The 21,426-nt window shown below is 45.5% G+C and overlaps 1 protein-coding gene across 4 annotated transcripts; it reads left to right on the top strand.

The window, feature by feature from the left end:
• Positions 1-1,950: 1,950 nt before the first annotated feature.
• Positions 1,951-21,416, top strand: LOC121534190 (magnesium transporter NIPA2). Of its 4 annotated transcripts, none has more exons than XM_041840741.2 (6): positions 1,951-3,884; positions 8,953-9,009; positions 9,143-9,233; positions 19,316-19,476; positions 20,311-20,935; positions 21,023-21,416. In XM_041840741.2, exons 1-6 carry the CDS (start codon positions 3,746-3,748, stop codon positions 21,048-21,050), a joined length of 1,101 nt encoding a protein of 366 aa, XP_041696675.1. In that variant the 5' UTR covers positions 1,951-3,745; the 3' UTR covers positions 21,051-21,416. The 4 variants fall into 4 exon arrangements, with proteins under 4 accessions (XP_041696675.1, XP_041696673.1, XP_041696674.1 ...); XM_041840739.2 differs by having other exon boundaries at positions 2,260-2,669; positions 3,651-3,884; positions 20,311-21,416; XM_041840740.2 differs by having other exon boundaries at positions 2,260-2,926; positions 3,651-3,884; positions 20,311-21,416.
• The last annotated feature ends 10 nt before the right edge of the window (positions 21,417-21,426 follow it).

Here is a 21,426-nt window from a genome sequence, read left to right as displayed (position 1 = left end):
ACAAGGTAATCACGGACAATGGCCCACAATTCACTGCACAGTTCAAGCGTTTCGCCTCAGAATGGGAGTTTGACCACGTGACCTCCTCTCCAAGACACCCAAAAGCAAATGGCAAGGCAGAATCAGCTGTCAAGATTGCAAAAACCTGTTAAGCAGGGCCTTGCGCGACAGCAACGACCCATGGAAAGCGATCTTACAGTGGAGGAACACACCCACCGAAAACATGGACAGCAGCCCAGCACAACGCCTTCTGTCCAGACGTTCTGAAGACTACTATCCCCGTAGCTAACAAGCTACTTGAGCCCTGCGTCATGGTTGGCGTCACGGACAAACTGCGTCACAGAAAGCAGCTCGCTAAGTGCTTCTACGACCGGACTGCTCGAGACCTACCAGAGCTGGAGGTGGGTGAAACTATAAGGATGAAACCGCTGCCGGGAGACCACACAGGACTTTGGAGGCTGGGCACATGCCTACAGAGAGTTGCACCACGTTCTTACCTGGTGGATGTTGGTGGCTCCCTCTATCGTCGCAATCGGGTGGATCTGCGCGTAGCAGAGCAGACAAACCAGAACATGCCATACACTCACTTAGATGAGCTGGATCACAGTCCAGGCCTAAGGGTAAGGGGTGCAGAATTGAGACATGAGCCAACTGAAGGTGAAGCTTCTACCCCACCAAACTCTCCAGCTCGTGGCCCTAATCCTACCCCTGTCAGAGCCAATACTTACTCACGGGTGGGTCGGCTGTGCAAGCCACCGGACAGGCTTACTCTGTAAGCAAGAGACTTAACTTGTTGTCTGTTAATCTAAAAAAGGAAGATGACAGCTGAAGTAAAAAGAAAATGTCATGCTTTTCAATTGTTATGACTTGACTGTTAAGAACGCAATGTTATGCCGTTATGTTTGCACTTTCTATTGAAAAGGATGATGTTACGGAGTCTAGTTGATAGGTAATCGACTAGTTGGACTGTTCCCCAGACTCCACGCGTAGGGATTTGTACAAGGCTTAACAAGGCTATTGAACTGAACATTGGTGTCTGTCTTTATTCCTTAATCCAACATATCATACAGAAACAGTCGTCATCCAACCAGCTGACACTGAACGTTCATATCACGTCCGCACCGCAGAAGGAGCGGTGTACCGCCGCAATCGTCATCACCTACTGAACACAAAAGAACAACGCACTGACGAGATGAACTGTTCCCCTGAAAGAGAACGGGATGGACTAAACACAGACACAACACAACATACACCATACTTACCTGCAACACCACAAGAACTGTTGACTGACACAGAAGCATGCTCAGCTTCATATCACACAAGGTCAGGAAGAGAGGTCAAGCCTAGAGCTGTCCTAGACCTGTGAAATGTCAAAGGGCGTAGGCGGATCGCTGCCCTAAGAGAGTTCCGGACTGTAAACTTGTTATTGAAAAGTTAACTTGAAATGCTTTGGTATTGTATTTGTTTGATATGTTGAGATGTCTTTGCTACAGTGAAAAGCCGAGTTGCTGAGAAATATTAGTTCTAAAAGTAACAGTATGCTGAATCATTGTTTCAGTCTGTTATGTTGATGCAGTTGGTGCAGTTTAAATGGTTACTTACCTCGGCTTCAAACTACAGAGCATGTATTCAAAAGAAACGCTTTGCTGTTCTACATATTTTTTCTTTTTTTTAAAGAAGGGGGATGTAATATTCATGTGTCAGCAAACTGAATTGTAATTGGATGCATTCTACTGTCATATCATACTGTGCTATGATTGGTTAAGACCACCCAGGTGGTGAGGTCATTCTAAGATGATCATGGCCAGAGACACATGAACATGCCAGTTATAGCTAGTTAATAAAGAGCTACGTTTATAAAGATCCTGTCGTCCTGCATTTTATTATTTTGTACAAAGCATACAAAACAAGACAGATACACTTATTGTGAAGAAGGTGGATTTTGTAGCATGTATACCCCCATTTATTAATTGTACTGCACAAGTGTCCAAGAAGCTGGACATCATTGTATCTGCAGCCGATAAGTTTTTGGGCCTCCGAGACTTCACAGCAGAAGCACTGCAAGGACTACTGTCGCCAGGAAATGTCCCGCCAACACAGGATCCTTTTGAGCCTGCGTATGGACCTGATTAAAACAGAAAAGCAGGCTGATATAGTTTAATTAACATCTCGTTACTGATAGTTTGTATGGAATTGTATTTTTTATTTTTGACCCAGCATTTTTCATTTTTTGATCCTTATTATACACCTGTAAAGTAGGTGGCGGAATGCACATATAATTGTTGCGAACGCCATTATACCAAAGAAGAAGAAGAAGCGGCAACAGCAGCTTCGGACGTCATTGAAGACGTGATAATGTAACTTTGAAACGAACGACATTGTGTCGGATCAGAAATGCCACAGAGCATTCTGGAACTTTCTGGTAGCTTACTGGAACTTTCTCTGGTAGCTTACAGGAACTTTCTCTGGTAGCTGGTGCTTTGGAAACAGCATCGGTGCTCCGGTATCAATCTCCCATCACTAGTAACGACCCGTGTGGTTGCGTCAACCTTGCCGTCAAGTTGGGTCGTAACCAAAATGTCAAGAGAGCTAGCTAACTATGTGATAAATATCTAGTTCACTTGCTAATTACCACCATCTTATTGGGCAAACCAGGGATCTTTTGCCAGGTATTTCGCATGGAAACATACCGAGGATATTCATGTTTACGATAGGATGCCAGCTATCGTTTCCAAATAACGTCAGCTAGCTGGTACAGCTATCAACCGATTTAGCCAACATTTGCCCTTTACGCTAACAATCAAGCTAGCTAGGGTCGTTCTGAAGTAGACAACAAGAAGGTTGAACCTTTAGCTCAATAAAATGATAACTAGCTAGATATGCTAACGTTAGTTAGTAAACTGAAAATGATGCTAGGAAATTGAAGGTAATAATACTGTCTTTTGTAATAACTTAGCATTTCGCTACACCCGCAATAACATCTGCTAAATATGTGTATGTGACCAATAAAATTCGGTCTTCTTTATTTTTATTCGATTTTAATTAACGTTAGTTAGCTAGTTAACGTTAGCAATAGCCATGCCAGTAAAAGTTAGCTTAACGTTAGTTAGCTATCATATGAAAACAAGTCTCCTCATGCAGCGCCTCACAAATCAGATCATGTTGTTTTCATCGTGCAGGGTTGAATGACAACTGGTATTCATGATGCCAACATTTGCATTACGTTTTATTATGGATTCTGATACTTTTCCAGTGAGAAACTTTGAGCTCATCTTTCTACGAGTTTCCAAGTAAGAAATGTCCGACTTGTGTTGAATGCGGAAAATCTGCAATCTTAAGTGACTTCCATAATTCTTGACTCATTGAATTTACATGAGTACAGGTTCGCTGAAGTGACAGATAGGGTTGGTCCACGTAATCTTTGCATACGGATTGTCAATGTGCCATTTCTATAATGGAACCAACTATTTTGAATCAGGGTTGTTCACTCTGTGATGTAACTTGTCAAAATGGTAAGGTCGCCTAACTGGGAGGACGATGATTTTACAATTGAATTAATAACATTAACAGTTGTAAACTTGAGGTATATTGAGTTCCTAGGTACATGTTAGGTACATTGATGTATGAGAGTCTTGTTTTTCTTTCTGAAGGTACTTGGGTTGGTGACAACTGCTCAGCTGGGTAGGAACTCCTGTGTGTGGTGGTCAATGTAACAGACAGTACGAACAACTCATCCAGCATCGCCATGGGCCAGGACAGAGGGAAGTATGATTTCTACATCGGCCTGGGACTAGCCATCAGCTCCAGCATCTTCATAGGAGGAAGCTTCATCCTCAAGAAGAAAGGACTACTCCGCCTGGCCAGGAAGGGACAGTGCAGAGCAGGTTGGAATGTTAACCATTAATCGGTTACCTGGTGAAAATACATTAATTTGCATAATTTAGTGGAATTAAATTGCTGCGTGTGTAGTCATCATGTATCTTACTTATCATGCGCACAGCATACATAACCTAGTTTGATGAGCGGAATGGCCTATCACCTGTCAGACAACGCGAAAGCTGCTCCTCAAAAAGCTGGTACTGGAGTTAAATGTGCTTTGGAAGCCCAGTCATTGCGCAACAAATAATTCTTAATGCAATCAAGTGTTAACAGTTTTGATGGCCATGATTAAAAATAGCTATTTTTATTTCTCAACTCGTAATTAAAGCGTGCCTCCCATTCGAGTGCCTAGGCTATAGTCAACGGTAGGTAGGCTATCAGCACGTTACCCATCGTCATTTCCAAACATTTGCCAAAATGCAATTCGTGGGAAAACCCTGTTCTAAACAGCGCACCTGATGCGAGCGGTTCCGTATACGAGAGATGAACATATTTTTGTAGTTTGTCTACCCAATTGGCAGTTACAGTCTTGTCCCATCGCTGCAACTCCCGTACGGGCATGGGAGAGGCGAAGGTCAAGAGCCGTGCGTCCTCCGAAACACAACCCAACCGAGCCGCACTGCTTCTTGACACAATGCCCTCTTAACTCGGAAGTCAGCCTCACCAATGTGTCGGAGGGAACACCGTACACCTGGCGATCGTTTCAGCGTGCACAGGAGTCGCTAGTGCGCGATGGGACAAGAACATCCCTACCGGCCAAACCCTCTCCTAACCTGGACGACGCTGGGCCAATTGTGCACCGCCCCATGGGTCTCCCGGTCGCGGCCTTAGACCACTGCGCCACTCGGGAGGGCCGAGAGATGAAAATATCTGTAAATACCTTAGAAAGAGGGGGGAACTAATCACAACACCTAGGATGGGTTGCTAAGTGAACAAAAATATAAAACGCAGCATGCAACAATTTCAAAGACTTTACTGAGTTACAGTTCATAAAAGGAAATCTGTCAATTGAAATAAATTCATTAGGCCTTAATCTATGGATTTCACGACTGGGAATACAGATATGAATCTGTTGGTCACAGATACCTTTTTAAAAAAAAGGTATCTGGACACATCTCCTTCGCATATAGTTGATCAGGCTGTTGATTGTGGCCTGTGGAATGTTGTCCCACTCCTCTTCAATGGCTGTGTGAAGTTGCTGGATATTGGCGGGAACTGGAACACGCGGTCGTACACGTCGATCCAGAGCATCCCAAACATGCTCAATGGGTGACGTCTAGTGAGTAGGCAGGCCATGGAAGAACTGGGACATTTTCAGCTTCCAGGAATTGTGTACAGATCCTTGCGACATGGGGCCGTGCATTATCATGCTGAAACATGAGGTGATGGCGGCGGATGAATGGCACGACAATGAGCCTCAGGATCTCATCACGGTATCTATGTGCATTCAAATTGCCATCGATAAAATGCAATTGTGTTCATTGTCCGTAGCTTATGCCTGCCCATACCATAACCCCACTGCGACCATGGGGCACTCTGTTCACAACGTTAAGCAAACTGCTCACCCACACAACGCCATACACGCTGTCTGCCATCTGCCTGGTACAGTTGAAACCGGGATTCATCCGTGAAGAGCACACTTCTGCAGCGTACCAGTGGCCATCGAAGGTGAGCATTTGCCCACTGAAGTCTGTTACGACACCGAACTGCAGTCAGGTCAAGACCCTGGTGAGGACGACGAGCACTTAGATGAGCTTCCCTGAGACGGTTTCTGACAAGTTTGTGCAGAAATTCTTTGGTTGCAAACCCACAGTTTCATCAGCTGTCCGGGTGGCTGGTCTCAGACGATCCCGCAGGTGAAGAAGCCGGATGTGGAGGTCCTGGGCTGGCGTGGTTACACGTGGTCTGCGGTTGTGAGGCCAGTTGGACGTAATACTGACAAATTCTCATTGGTGGAGGCTTATGGTAGAGAAATTAACATTACATTCTCTGGCAACAGATCTGGTGGACATTCCTGCAGCCAGCATGCCAATTGCACACTCCCTCAAAACTTGAGACATCTGTGGAATTGTGTTGTGTGACAAAACTGCACATTTTAGAGTGGCCTTTTATTGTCCCCAGCACAAGGTGCACCTGTGTAATGATCATGCTGTTTAATCAGCTTCTTGATATGCCACACCTGTCAGGTGGATGGATTATCTTGGCAAAGGAGAAATGCTCACTAACAGGGATGTAAATTGTGCACAACATTAGAGAGAAATAAGCTTTTTGTGCTTATGGAACATTTCTGGGATCTTTTATGAAACATGGGACCAACACTTAACATGTTGCGTTTACATTTTTGTTCAGTATAATATGAGTAGGATTGTGCCTTTGGCTTCTGGACAGTGAAAGAAAGTTGATATGACAACCAATAGTACAGTAGAGAAATTCTGGTTAATGGCATGAGGAAATCTTTATAAAATAACTGCCTGCACATTTCTATGGCTAAGCTACTTTGAAGCAAGGTCAGACATGCCGCATTATTTGAAGTAAAGCAAAACTTTCAGGTTTCCAACAGTTATACTGCCTCAAGCTCACATTACATTATACTGCCTCAAGCTCACATTACATTATGCTGCCTCAAGCTCACATTACATTATGCTGCCTCAAGCTCACATTACATTATGCTGCCTCAAGCTCACATTACATTATGCTGCCTCAAGCTCACAATACATTATGCTGCCTCAAGCTCACATTACATTATGCTGCCTCAAGCTTACATTACATTATGCTGCCTCAAGCTCACATTACATTATGCTGCCTCAAGCTCACATTACATTATACTGCCTCAAGCTCACATTACATTATGCTGCCTCAAGCTCACATTACATTATGCTGCCTCAAGCTCACATTACATTATGCTGCCTCAAGCTCACATTACATTATACTGCCTCAAGCTCACATTACATTATGCTGCCTCAAGCTCACATTACATTATGCTGCCTCAAGCTCACATTACATTATGCTGCCTCAAGCTCACATTACATTATGCTGCCTCAAGCTCACATTACATTATACTGCCTCAAGCTCACATTACATTATGCTGCCTCAAGCTCACATTACATTATGCTGCCTCAAGCTCACATTACATTATGCTGCCTCAAGCTCACATTACATTATGCTGCCTCAAGCTCACATTATACTGCCTCAAGCTCACATTACATTATGCTGCCTCAAGCTCACATTACATTATGCTGCCTCAAGCTCACATTACATTATGCTGCCTCAAGCTCACATTACATTATACTGCCTCAAGCTCACATTACATTATGCTGCCTCAAGCGCACATTACATTATGCTGCCTCAAGCTCACATTACATTATACTGCCTCAAGCTCACATTACATTATACTGCCTCAAGCTCACATTACATTATGCTGCCTCAAGCTCACATTACATTATGCTGCCTCAAGCTCACATGACATAATATTGCCTCCAGCTCACATTGTAAAGTGATGGGTAACGTGCTGATAGCCTGCCTGCCGTTGACTATAGCCTATGCACTCGAATGGTGAATGGGAGGCGCGCTTTAGTTAAATGCTGGTTTCAATGGCATATGAGGAAATCTTTATAAACATAATTGCATAAATAATGTTTCTATGGTCGAATTTAGCTTAGCTCTACAGTCACATGTACTGTATGGCATATAGTTAGGTTGAATTTGTACATTCGAGGAAGGGCTCAAGAGAGCAGGTACTTTACATATTTATGTTCAGTCACATGTACAGTAAGTACGCAGTACGCACCAGGGTTTTTTCTGGATAAAAAGGGTCTTAGGTCGTGGGCATGGCAGGGGGCGTGGTCGACCGGTCGGCGCACCAGAGTTTTAGACAACATTTTCAAAAATGTCTCCATGGAGCTGAGAGAACATGTTGCTGTCTTAAAGCACATTTCCTGCAATTCTACACATTTTGCCATGCAGCTGAGAGAACATGTTGCGGTTTTAAAGCTAATTTCCTGCAATTCTATGCATTTTGCCATGGCTAATGCTATGTTCTTTTGCTCAAACATAACAATCTATACTGCTAAATTCATTGTTTTTGGAATTTTCAATTGCCCCTGATTGTCTAGGTTTTATTTTGATGATTGTCACATTTACATTTACGTCATTTAGCAGACGCTCTTATCCAGAGCGACTTACAAATTGGTGCATTCACCCTATAGCCAGTGGGATAACCACTTTACAATATTATTTTTTTATTTTTTGGGGGGGGTAGAAGGATTACTTTATCCTATCCCAGGTATTCCTTAAAGAGGTGGTAATACCTGGGATAGCATAAAGCAATCCTTCTACCCCCCCCCTTACCCCACTCTAAAAAATAATAATATTGACCAGCAGTTGATCACAGTTTGTCACCTGTTGCTTTTATTAGACACAGCAATCATTATCTACCGTACAGTAGGCTCTCTGCTGCACCGTGCCTTCTTTATAAACACCCAAATAATATGCCATTTAGCAGACGCTTTTATCCAACGTATGTACCCTACAAATGGTACCCTATTCCCTATGTAGTGCACTACTTTAGACCAGAGAATGGTACCCTATTCCCTATGTAGTGCACTACTTTAGACCAGAGAATGCTACCCTATTCCCTATGTAGTGCACTACTTTAGACCAGAGAATGGTACCCTATTCCCTATATAGTGCACTACTTTAGACCAGAGAATGGTACCCTATTCCCTATGTAGTGCACTACTTTAGACCAGAGAATGGTACCCTATTCCCTATGTAGTGCACTACTTTAGACCAGAGAATGGTACCCTATTCCCTATATAGTGCACTACTTTCGACCAGGGCTCATAGGGAGTAGTGCCGTTTGGGACACAGACTAGACAAAGATCAGGAAGGACACATGCAGCTGTTGCCAAACCTTCAGAAGGTGTACCACTGGTTGTTACCATAACGTCCTAGAGTTTATCAGTCCAACTGATATGGTGGGACTCCACTGCATGACATGACATGGAACACACATTAGAACTGGAATATGTTTGAATAGGCTAAATACTATAGTCCTGTTGTTTTTCTGTCTAGGCCAGGGTGGACATGCATATCTTAAAGAATGGCTCTGGTGGGCTGGTTTATTATCAAGTAAGTGAACATTTCTACCCTAAGATGACGTGTTTCAGTTCACAGTTTCAATGAGGCTATCCTGTTTTCTGTGATTTTTGTTTTACAAGATGTATTTCAGTTCACCTTAGTTGGTGTCTGTTTGTTTTCTCAGTGGCGGCTGGAGAAGGGGCGAACTTCGCAGCGTATGCCTTTGCTCCTGCTACGCTCGTCACCCCTCTGGGGGCCCTCAGTGTGCTGGTCAGGTAGGTCACCCCTCTGGGGGCCCTCAGTGTGCTGGTCAGGTAGGTCACCCCTCTGAGGGCCCTCAGTGTGCTGGTCAGGTAGGTCACCCCTCTAGGGGCCCCTCAGTGTGCTGGTCAGGTAGGTCACTCCTCTAGGGGCCCCTCAGCTACACACCTCTGTCTGAGTCTTTACCAGCAGCTACAGTAGGTTACACACCTCTGTCTGAGTCTTTACCAGCAGCTACAGTAGGTTACACACCTCTGTCTGAGTCTTTACCAGCAGCTACAGTAGGTTACACACCTCTGTCTGAGTCTTTACCAGCAGCTACAGTAGGTTACACACCTCTGTCTGAGTCTTTACCAGCAGCTACAGTAGGTTACACACCTCTGTCTGAGTCTTTACCAGCAGCTACAGTAGACCACACACCTCTGTCTGAGTCTTTACCAGCAGCTACAGTAGGCTACACACCTCTGTCTGAGTCTTTACCAGCAGCTACAGTAGGCTACACACCTCTGTCTGAGTCTTTACCAGCAGCTACAGTAGGTTACACACCTCTGTCTGAGTCTTTACCAGCAGCTACAGTAGGTTACACACCTCTGTCTGAGTCTTTACCAGCAGCTACAGTAGGCTACACACCTCTGTCTGAGTCTTTACCAGCAGCTACAGTAGGTTACACACCTCTGTCTGAGTCTTTACCAGCAGCTACAGTAGGCTACACACCTCTGTCTGAGTCTTTACCAGCAGCTACAGTAGGTTACACACCTCTGTCAGAGTCTTTACCAGCAGCTACAGTAGGTTACACACCTCTGTCAGAGTCTTTACCAGCAGCTACAGTAGACTACACACCTCTGTCTGAGTCTTTACCAGCAGCTACAGTAGACTACACACCTCTGTCTGAGTCTTTACCAGCAGCTACAGTAGGTTACACACCTCTGAGTCTTTACCAGCAGCTACAGTAGGTTACACACCTCTGTCTGAGTCTTTACCAGCAGCTACAGTAGGTTACACACCTCTGTCTGAGTCTTTACCAGCAGCTACACACCTCTGTCTGAGTCTTTACCAGCAGCTACAGTAGGTTACACACCTCTGTCTGAGTCTTTACCAGCAGCTACAGTATGTTACACACCTCTGTCTGAGTCTTTACCAGCAGCTACAGTAGGTTACACACCTCTGTCTGAGTCTTTACCAGCAGCTACAGTAGGTTACACACCTCTGTCAGAGTCTTTACCAGCAGCTACAGTAGGCTACACACCTCTGTCTGAGTCTTTACCAGCAGCTACAGTAGGCTACACACCTCTGTCTGAGTCTTTACCAGCAGCTACAGTAGACTACACACCTCTGTCTGAGTCTTTACCAGCAGCTACAGTAGGTTACACACCTCTGTCTGAGTCTTTACCAGCAGCTACAGTAGGTTACACACCTCTGTCTGAGTCTTTACCAGCAGCTACAGTAGACTACACACCTCTGTCTGAGTCTTTACCAGCAGCTACAGTAGGTTACACACCTCTGAGTCTTTACCAGCAGCTACAGTAGGTTACACACCTCTGTCTGAGTCTTTACCAGCAGCTACAGTAGGTTACACACCTCTGTCTGAGTCTTTACCAGCAGCTACACACCTCTGTCTGAGTCTTTACCAGCAGCTACAGTAGGTTACACACCTCTGTCTGAGTCTTTACCAGCAGCTACAGTAGACTACACACCTCTGTCTGAGTCTTTACCAGCAGCTACAGTAGACTACACACCTCTGTCTGAGTCTTTACCAGCAGCTACAGTAGGTTACACACCTCTGTCTGAGTCTTTACCAGCAGCTACAGTAGGCTACACACCTCTGTCTGAGTCTTTACCAGCAGCTACAGTAGGTTACACACCTCTGTCTGAGTCTTTACCAGCAGCTACAGTAGACTACACACCTCTGTCTGAGTCTTTACCAGCAGCTACAGTAGGTTACACACCTCTGTCTGAGTCTTTACCAGCAGCTACAGTAGGTTACACACCTCTGTCAGAGTCTTTACCAGCAGCTACAGTAGGTTACACACCTCTGTCTGAGTCTTTACCAGCAGCTACAGTAGGTTACACACCTCTGTCAGAGTCTTTACCAGCAGCTACAGTAGGTTACACACCTCTGTCAGTCTTTACCAGCAGCTACAGTAGACTACACACCTCTGTCTGAGTCTTTACCAGCAGCTACAGTAGGTTACAAACCTCTGTCTGAGTCTTTACCAGCAGCTACAGTAGGTTACACACCTCTGTCTGAGTCTTTACCAGCAGCTACAGTAGGTTACACACCTCTGTCTGAGTCTTTACCAGCAGCTACAGTAGACTACACACCTCTGTCTGAGTCTTTACCAGCAGCTACAGTAGACTACACACCTCTGTCTGAGTCTTTACCAGCAGCTACAGTAGGTTACACACCTCTGTCTGAGTCTTTACCAGCAGCTACAGTAGACTACACACCTCTGTCAGAGTCTTTACCAGCAGCTACAGTAGGTTACACACCTCTGTATGAGTCTTTACCAGCAGCTACAGTAGACTACACACCTCTGTCTGAGTCTTTACCAGCAGCTACAGTAGGTTACAAACCTCTGTCTGAGTCTTTACCAGCAGCTACAGTAGACTACACACCTCTGTCTGAGTCTTTACCAGCAGCTACAGTAGACTACACACCTCTGTCTGAGTCTTTACCAGCAGCTACAGTAGACTACACACCTCTGTCTGAGTCTTTACCAGCAGCTACAGTAGACTACACACCTCTGTCTGAGTCTTTACCAGCAGCTACAGTAGGTACACACCTCTGTATGAGTCTTTACCAGCAGCTACAGTAGACTACACACCTCTGTCTGAGTCTTTACCAGCAGCTACAGTAGGTTACACACCTCTGTCAGAGTCTTTACCAGCAGCTACAGTAGACTACACACCTCTGTCTGAGTCTTTACCAGCAGCTACAGTAGGTTACACACCTCTGTCTGAGTCTTTACCAGCAGCTACAGTAGGTTACACACCTCTGTCTGAGTCTTTACCAGCAGCTACAGTAGGTTACACACCTCTGTCTGAGTCTTTACCAGCAGCTACAGTAGACTACACACCTCTGTCTGAGTCTTTACCAGCAGCTACAGTAGGTTACACACCTCTGTCTGAGTCTTTACCAGCAGCTACAGTAGGTTACACACCTCTGTCTGAGTCTTTACCAGCAGCTACAGTAGGCTACACACCTCTGTCTGAGTCTTTACCAGCAGCTACAGTAGGTTACACACCTCTGTCTGAGTCTTTACCAGCAGCTACAGTAGGTTACACACCTCTGTCTGAGTCTTTACCAGCAGCTACAGTAGACCACACACCTCTGTCTGAGTCTTTACCAGCAGCTACAGTAGGTTACACACCTCTGTCTGAGTCTTTACCAGCAGCTACAGTAGGCTACACACCTCTGTCTGAGTCTTTACCAGCAGCTACAGTAGGTTACACACCTCTGTCTGAGTCTTTACCAGCAGCTACAGTAGGTTACACACCTCTGTCTGAGTCTTTACCAGCAGCTACAGTAGACCACACACCTCTGTCTGAGTCTTTACCAGCAGCTACAGTAGGTTACACACCTCTGTCTGAGTCTTTACCAGCAGCTACAGTAGGTTACACACCTCTGTCTGAGTCTTTACCAGCAGCTACAGTAGGTTACACACCTCTGTCTGAGTCTTTACCAGCAGCTACAGTAGGTTACACACCTCTGTCTGAGTCTTTACCAGCAGCTACAGTAGGTTACACACCTCTGTCTGAGTCTTTACCAGCAGCTACAGTAGGTTACACACCTCTGTCTGAGTCTTTACCAGCAGCTACAGTAGGCTACACACCTCTGTCTGAGTCTTTACCAGCAGCTACAGTAGACTACACACCTCTGTCTGAGTCTTTACCAGCAGCTACAGTAGACTACACACCTCTGTCTGAGTCTTTACCAGCAGCTACAGTAGACTACACACCTCTGTCTGAGTCTTTACCAGCAGCTACAGTAGGTTACACACCTCTGTCTGAGTCTTTACCAGCAGCTACAGTAGGTTACACACCTCTGTATGAGTCTTTACCAGCAGCTACAGTAGGTTACACACCTCTGTCTGAGTCTTTACCAGCAGCTACAGTAGGTTACACACCTCTGTCAGAGTCTTTACCAGCAGCTACAGTAGGTTACACACCTCTGTATGAGTCTTTACCAGCAGCTACAGTAGACTACACACCTCTGTCTGAGTCTTTACCAGCAGCTACAGTAGGTTACACACCTCTGTCTGAGTCTTTACCAGCAGCTACAGTAGGCTACACACCTCTGTCTGAGTCTTTACCAGCAGCTACAGTAGGTTACACACCTCTGTCTGAGTCTTTACCAGCAGCTACAGTAGGTTACAGAGGTGTGTAGCTGCTGGTAAAGACTATTGACCTAGTCATGTAATGTGTTATTAAACTAAACCAGACTCCCCCATAGTAGAATAGTTGACCTATTGACCTAGTCATGTAATGTGTTATTAAACTAAACTGGACACCCCCATAGTAGAATAGTTGACCTATTGACCTAGTCATGTAATGTGTTATTAAACTAAACCAGACACCCCCATAGTAGAAGGAGATGATTGTGGACTACAGGGAAAAAAAAGAGGACTGAGCACGCCCCCATTCTCATCGACGGGGCTGTAGTGGAACAGGTTGAGAGCTTCAAGTTCCTTGGTGTCCACATCACCAACAAACTATCATGGTCCAAACACACCAAGACAGTCGTGAAGAGGGCACGACAAAGCCTATTCCCCCTCAGGAGACTGAAAAGATTTGGCATGGGTCCTCAGATCCTCAAAAAATTCTACAGCTGCACCTTCAAGAGCATCCTGACTGGTTGCATCACCGCCTGGTATGGCAACTGCTTGGCCTCCGACCGCAAGGCACTACAGAGGGTAGTGCGTACGGCCCAGTACATCACTGGGGCCAAGCTTCCTGCCATCCAGGACCTCTATACCAGCCGGTGTCAGAGGAAGACCCTCAAAATTGTCAAAGACTCCAGCCACCCTAGTCATAGACTATTCTCTCTGCTACCGCACGGCAAGCGGTACTGGAGTGCCAAGTCTAGGTCCAAAAGACTTCTCAACAGCTTCTACCCCCAAGCCATAAGACTCCTGAACAGCTAATCATGGCTACCCGGACTATTTGCACTGCCCCCCCACCCCATCTTTTTACGCTGCTGCTACTCTGTTAATTATTTATGCATAGTCACTTTAACTCTACCACATGTACATATTACTTCAACTACCTCAACTAGCCGGTGCCCCCGCACATTGACTCTGCACCGGTACCCCCCTGTATATATAGCCTCCCTACTGTTATTTTATTTTACTTCTGCTCTTTTTTTCTCAACACTTTTTTGTTTTATTCTATTTTTTTATTAAAAATAAATGCACTGTTGGTTAAGGGCTGTAAGTAAGCATTTCACTGTAATGTCTGCACCTGTTGTATTCGGTGCGTGTGGCCAATAAAATTTGATTTGATTTGAGAATAGTAGACCTAGTCATGTAATGTGTTATTAAACTAAACCAGACACCCCCATAGCAGCCACAACTGTCAGTAACAGTGTCCATGATTGAGTCTTTGAATGAAGAGATGGAGATAAAACTGTCCAGTTTGAGTGTTTTTTGCAGCTCGTTCCAGTCGCTAGCTGCAGCGAACTGAAAAGAGGAGCGACCCTAACAATGGGAGCCGTTGTCCCAAAGGCAGGAAGGCAGGCGACAAGCTTGGATCCAAAATATGCCCATAGAAACGCATTGGGCTTATTTTGGACATATTTTGGCGAGAGTGAAACCTCTTGCTTTGCCTCATCCTCTCCGTTTACACACACATCAAGCCCCTCCCCCTGCCACTCTGAACAACAAAGATGAGAGAAGGCTTCTTCCTCTGACAAGCGGTTTAAACACGCTATTTACATTTGAGCTTTGCACATTCTTGGCATTCTCTCAACCAGCTTCATGAGGTGGTCACCTGGAATGCATTTCAATTAACAGGTGTGCCTTGTTAAAAGTTAATTTGTGGAATTTATTTCTGTCTTAATGCATTTGAGCCAATCAGTTGTGTTGTGACAAGGTAGGGAGAGTATACAGAATATGTCCATATACCTCAAGAGTGGCGCAGTGGTCTAAGGCACTGCATCGCAGTGCTAACTGTGCCACTAGAGATCCTGGTTCGAATCCAGGCTCTGTCGTAGTGACCGGTAGCGACCGGGAGACCCATGGGGCGGCGCACAATTGGCCCAGCGTCGTCCAGGGTAGGGGAGGGAATGGCCGGCAGGGATGTAGCTCAGTTGGTAGAGCATGGCGTTTGCAACGCCAGGGTTGTGGGTTCGATTCCCATGGGGGGCCAGTATGAAAAAAAAATGTTAATATTATGGCAAGAACAGCTCAAATAAGCAAAGATGACAGTCCATCATTACTTTTAAGACATGAAGGTCAGTCGATTAGGAACATTTCAAGAACTTTGAAAGTTTCTTCAAGTGCTATGATGAAACTGGCTCTCATGAGGACCACCACAGGAATGGAAGACCCTGAGTTACCTCTGCTGCAGAGGATAAGTTCATTAGAGTTACCAGGTCAGAAATTGCAGCCCAAATAAATTCGACATTAGACCGGTGGAAATCTGTCCTTTAGTCTGATGAGTCCAAATTTGAGATTTTTGGCGTGTCTTGTGAGACGCGGTGTGGGTGAATGAATGATCTCCGCATGTGTAGTCCCCACCGTAAAGCATGGAGGAGGAGGTGTTATGGTGTGGGGGTGCTTTGCTGGTGACACTGATTTATTTAGAATTCAAGGCACACTTAACCAGCATGGCTACCACAGCATTCTGGAGCGATACGCCATCCCATCTGGTTTGGGCTTAGTGGGACTATCATTTGTTTTTCAACAGGACAATGACCCAACACACCTCCAGGCTGTGTAAGGGCTATTTGACCAAGAAGGAGAGTGATGGAGTGCTGCATCAGATGACCTGGCCTCCACAATCCTCCAACCTCAAACCAATTGAGATGGTTTGGGATGAGTCGGACTGCAGAGTGAAGGTAAAGCAGCCAACAAGTGCTCAGTATATGTGGGAACTCCTTCAAGACTGTTGGAAAAGCATTCCAGGTGAAGCTGGTTGAGAGAATGCCAAGAGTGTGCAAAGCTGTCATCAAGGCAAAGGGTGGCTATTTGAAGAATCTCAAATATATTTGTATATATTTAACACTTTTTTGGTTACTACATGATTCCATATGTGTTATTTCATAGTTTTGATGTCTTCACTATTATTCTACAATGTAAAAAATAGTAAAATAAAGAAAAACCTTGAATGAGTAGGTGTGTCCAAACTTTTGACTGGTAGTGTATATGACTGTATCATCTGCATACATTTGCATTTAAGACCCAGTACAGACAGAAGGCAGATCATTAATGGACAGGCTGAACAGGAGGGGCCCCAGTATTGACCCTTGGGTAACGCCCACATCATAGCTAAGAGTGGGCGACAGCTCATTGCTCACTCTGACACACTGGGTTCTGCCTTCAAGGTATGATTTAATCCATCTAAAGGCATCGGGGGAAAAGTTGAACTTGGACAGTTTTGTGATGAGTATCAAAAGCTTTCCTTAGATTATTGCTAACTGTTTCAAATGTAGTGTATTTTACCTTTAATTGTACAACAAAGCTTATTTAGAGACAACAATTTTTTTTTTTTAACATTACTATTAGGCTTGGGTGATATATCATATACCGGGGTATTTTGAAATACCGGCGGTATGCTTTTCAATACCGCAAAAATGTATGGATTTTTAGGCCCTAACACCAACTTCCTGTTAAATATTAGCCTCTGTCAGTATGGGCCGTCAGTAGGGGATGAAGACGGTGCTGACAGACAGCTCTGCTCCTAAGCAACTTAGCAGTATTTAGTATTGTTTGTGTTATTTCAGAACGTACATCCAGCTGGATATCAGGGTGGCGGTAACTCGCCAGAAATACCACTTCCCAGCATTACCACCAGAAATACCACTTCCCAGCATTACCACCAGAAATACCACTTCCCAGCATTACCACCAGAAATACCACTTCCCAGCATTACCACCAGAAATACCACTTCCCAGCATTACCACCAGGAATACCACTTCCCAGCATTACCACCAGAAATACCACTTCCCAGCATTACCACCAGAAATACCACTTCCCAGCATTACCACCAGGAATACCACTTCCCAGCATTACCACCAGAAATACCACTTCCCAGCATTACCACCAGAAATACCACTTTCCAGCATTACCACCAGAAATACCACTTCCCAGCATTACCACCAGAAATACCACTTCCCAGCATTACCACCAGAAATACCACTTCCCAGCATTACCACCAGAAATACCACTTCCCAGCATTACCACCAGAAATACCACTTCCAAGCATTACCACCAGGAATACCACTTCCCAGCATTACCACCAGAAATACCACTTCCCAGCATTACCACCAGAAATACCACTTCCCAGCATTACCACCAGGAATACCACTTCCCAGCATTACCACCAGAAATACCACTTCCCAGCATTACCACCAGGAATACCACTTCCCAGCATTACCACCAGAAATACCACTTCCCAGCATTACCGCCAGAAATACCACTTCCCAGCATTACCGCCAGAAATACCACTTCCCAGCATTACCGCCAGGAATACCACTTCCCAGCATTACCACCAGAAATACCACTTCCCAGCATTACCACCAGAAATACCACTTCCCAGCATTACCACCAGGAATACCACTTCCCAGCATTACCACCAGAAATACCACTTCCCAGCATTACCACCAGAAATACCACTTCCCAGCATTACCACCAGGAATACCACTTCCCAGCATTACCACCAGGAATACCACTTCCCAGCATTACCACCAGAAATACCACTTCCCAGCATTACCACCAGGAATACCACTTCCCAGCATTACCACCAGAAATACCACTTCCCAGCATTACCACCAGAAATACCACTTCCCAGCATTACCACCAGGAATACCACTTCCCAGCATTACCACCAGAAATACCACTTCCCAGCATTACCACCAGGAATACCACTTCCCAGCATTACCACCAGAAATACCACTTCCCAGCATTACCACCAGAAATACCACTTCCCAGCATTACCACCAGAAATACCACTTCCCAGCATTACCACCAGAAATACCACTTCCCAGCATTACCACCAGAAATAGCACTTCCCAGCATTACCACCAGAAATACCACTTTCCAGCATTACCACCAGAAATACCACTTTCCAGAATTGGATCCTTTGTTCGGACTGGAGTTGGGCTGTTGGGTTACTGGAGGACTGGAGTTGGGCTGTTGGGATACTGGAGGACTGGAGTTGGGCTGTTGGGGGGTACTGGAGGACTGGAGTTGGGCTGTTGGGGGTACTGGAGTTGGGCTGTTGGGGGTACTGGAGTTGGGCTGTTGGGGGTACTGGAGTTGGGCTGTTGGGGGTACTGGAGTTGGGCTGTTGGGGATACTGGAGTTGGGCTGTTGGGGGGACTGGAGGACTGGAGTTGGGAAAACACTGGTCTAGACCATGCGTAGGCTATATGGTCCAACAGGCCTATGTTAACAATTTGTACCGATATGTTATTGAGCTCATTTCTGGAGGTGGAAATTATACTTTAGATGGTGTCAGCATAATTTAATATTTTTCTTCATTTTGGAGTAGAATGTCCTTTTAAAAAGTCCCCAGAACTGAGCTTCAGTCCTTCTACAAAAACGGAATGTTCCTCTTTCACTAAAAGCATGACGGTCATGACTTACAAGAAAGTGGAGGTTAACTTGGCCCCACAGACAATCTGAGATCGACTTACATTTCAGTCATGGGATTTTGTTTTGCTCTAAGCCCTGTAGACTTCAGTTCTTACTATAAACTAAACTACCAAGCCATAATATTTCAGTATCTCTTTATCAAGATATTTATGGTTTACTGTGTTGTACCAGGTGTGTGTTGTTGCAGTGCCGTGGCGTCCATGATGTAACGGTGTGCGTGTTGTATGTTTTGCGGCAGTGCGGTGCTGTAATATAACTGTGTGTTGTATGTTTTGCGGCAGTGCGGTGCTGTCGTCGTACTTCCTGACAGAGAGTCTGAATCTCCATGGGAAGCTGGGCTGTCTGCTCAGTATCCTGGGCTCCACTACCATGGTGATCCACGCCCCTCAGGAGGAAGACATCAGCACCCTGGACCACATGGCCGGGAAACTGGTCCACCCAGGTCAGTACCGGATAGGGTGTTTCTCCTCCTCCTCAAAACCCATTGGAGGAGAGGGTCAGGCAGGAGGGACTTCCAGGAGGAGGAGATCAATTGGGAAAGAGCACCACGATGTCACTTCATTCTTAAGGTTTAGACTTTTGTCAACATGATTGTAATGGGAAAATGAGTAATGATTTTCGTGTATTTGAGTTACTGTTATGGATTGATATATAATAAACATGATTGTATGTGTGGGGATACGCAGACAGATCCATTCCCGTGAGAAAGGGAAATAGGAGTTGACCATGTAGGTTTAAGTCGTTCTATAGCTGTTAGTCTCTAATTATGTTGTAAGTACTGATGTTCTTACCTTTTGACATGTTTAACTGACAGTATCAAATGTTGTGGTTAAAGTTTGGCTCCAGACTAGATTCGAGGTTAAAGTTTGGCTCCAGACTAGATTCGAGGTTAAAGTTTGGCTCCAGACTAGATTCGAGGACAGATTCTGTAGCAGCGGATGTTGTAACTTCCGACAGTCCTCTGGCTGGAACATTTAGTGCCGTCTGATTAACATATAAAAAGGCCTGTTAAGACTTTTTCTATGCTGGATGTTGTCTCCCTGTTGCAACTTGATTTATGATTGACTTTATCCCTGACTGCTCTTTTAATCCCCAAGTGGTCCTTTGTTGCTCAGTTGGTAGAGCATGGAGCTTGTAATGCCAGGGTAGTAGGTTTGATTCCTGGGACCACCCATGTGTAAAATGTACGCACACATGACTAAGTCACTTTGGATAAAAGCATCTTCTAAATGGCATATCATTATATTTCCAACGATCCCTCCTTCCTCTTCCTCAGGTTTCCTGGTGTTTGCCACCTTCGTCATCATCGTAGCGCTCATCTTCATCTTGGTGGTGGGCCCTCGGCACGGCCAGACCAACATCATGGTATATATAACCATCTGCTCTGTGATAGGAGCTCTGTCTGTGTCGTGTGTGAAGGGGTTGGGCATCGCCATCAAAGAGGCCATAGCTGGGAGGCCCGTGGTGGGGAACCCTTTAGCCTGGGTGTTACTGCTAGGGCTGGTGGCCTGCGTCTCCACCCAGATCAACTACCTGAACAAGGCTCTGGATATCTTCAACACCTCCCTGGTCACGCCCATCTACTACGTGTTCTTCACCACCTCGGTCCTCTCCTGCTCTGCGATCCTCTTCAGGGAGTGGGGGCACATGGCTAGTGCTGACGTCATCGGGACTCTGAGTGGCTTCCTGACCATTATAGTTGGTATCTTTCTGCTCCATGCCTTCAAGGACCTCAGTGTGAGCCTGTCCACGCTGGCTGTGTCCATCAGGAAGGACGAGAGGCCCGGGCCGGCAGCTAACGGAGTGGCAACACACGGCACCTACGAACTGCTGCACAATGACTTCACAGAGATGGACCTGGAGGAGAGGGAGGTCGGCCTGCCGTTTGACAGCCTGTCCAGGAGGAATGGAGCGATGACAGCCTGTCCAGGAGGAATGGAGCGATGACAGCCTGTCCAGGAGGAATGGAGCGATGACAGCCTGTCCAGGAGGAATGGAGCGATGACAGCCTCTTAGAGGAACTAGCTAGCTCTCTGGTATAGTTCTACTGACTAGGACCATTACGCTGGTGTGGCCGTTTTGTTGCGTTTGTTTGGAAACCTTAAGACAATCGACTCTAGGGAAAAACCTGTGACTTGGATGGACCAACTGATTGTACTTAGTTTAGATTTGCCTTCTGTTTCTCTGAATAGCTGACTACATGGTAGGACCGAGCTTCATCTCATCCCCGTGGAGCTGTCAATATTCTACTACACATTTACCTCTTTACACTTTCTGTACAGATCTGTTTAAACATGCACTGAGTTTCTTTCTACAAATCAACAGCTTTGTTTTTGTAATATATCCTATTTCAACCCCTGTGGAGATCCCAGGTCTTTGTCGGTCAATAAGA

This window comes from Coregonus clupeaformis, chromosome 20, assembly GCF_020615455.1.
Source record: "Coregonus clupeaformis isolate EN_2021a chromosome 20, ASM2061545v1, whole genome shotgun sequence".
Lineage (NCBI taxonomy): Eukaryota > Metazoa > Chordata > Actinopteri > Salmoniformes > Salmonidae > Coregonus > Coregonus clupeaformis.
The sequence above is the reverse complement of the archived record's forward strand: the minus strand, read 5'-3'. Positions and strand labels throughout refer to the sequence as shown.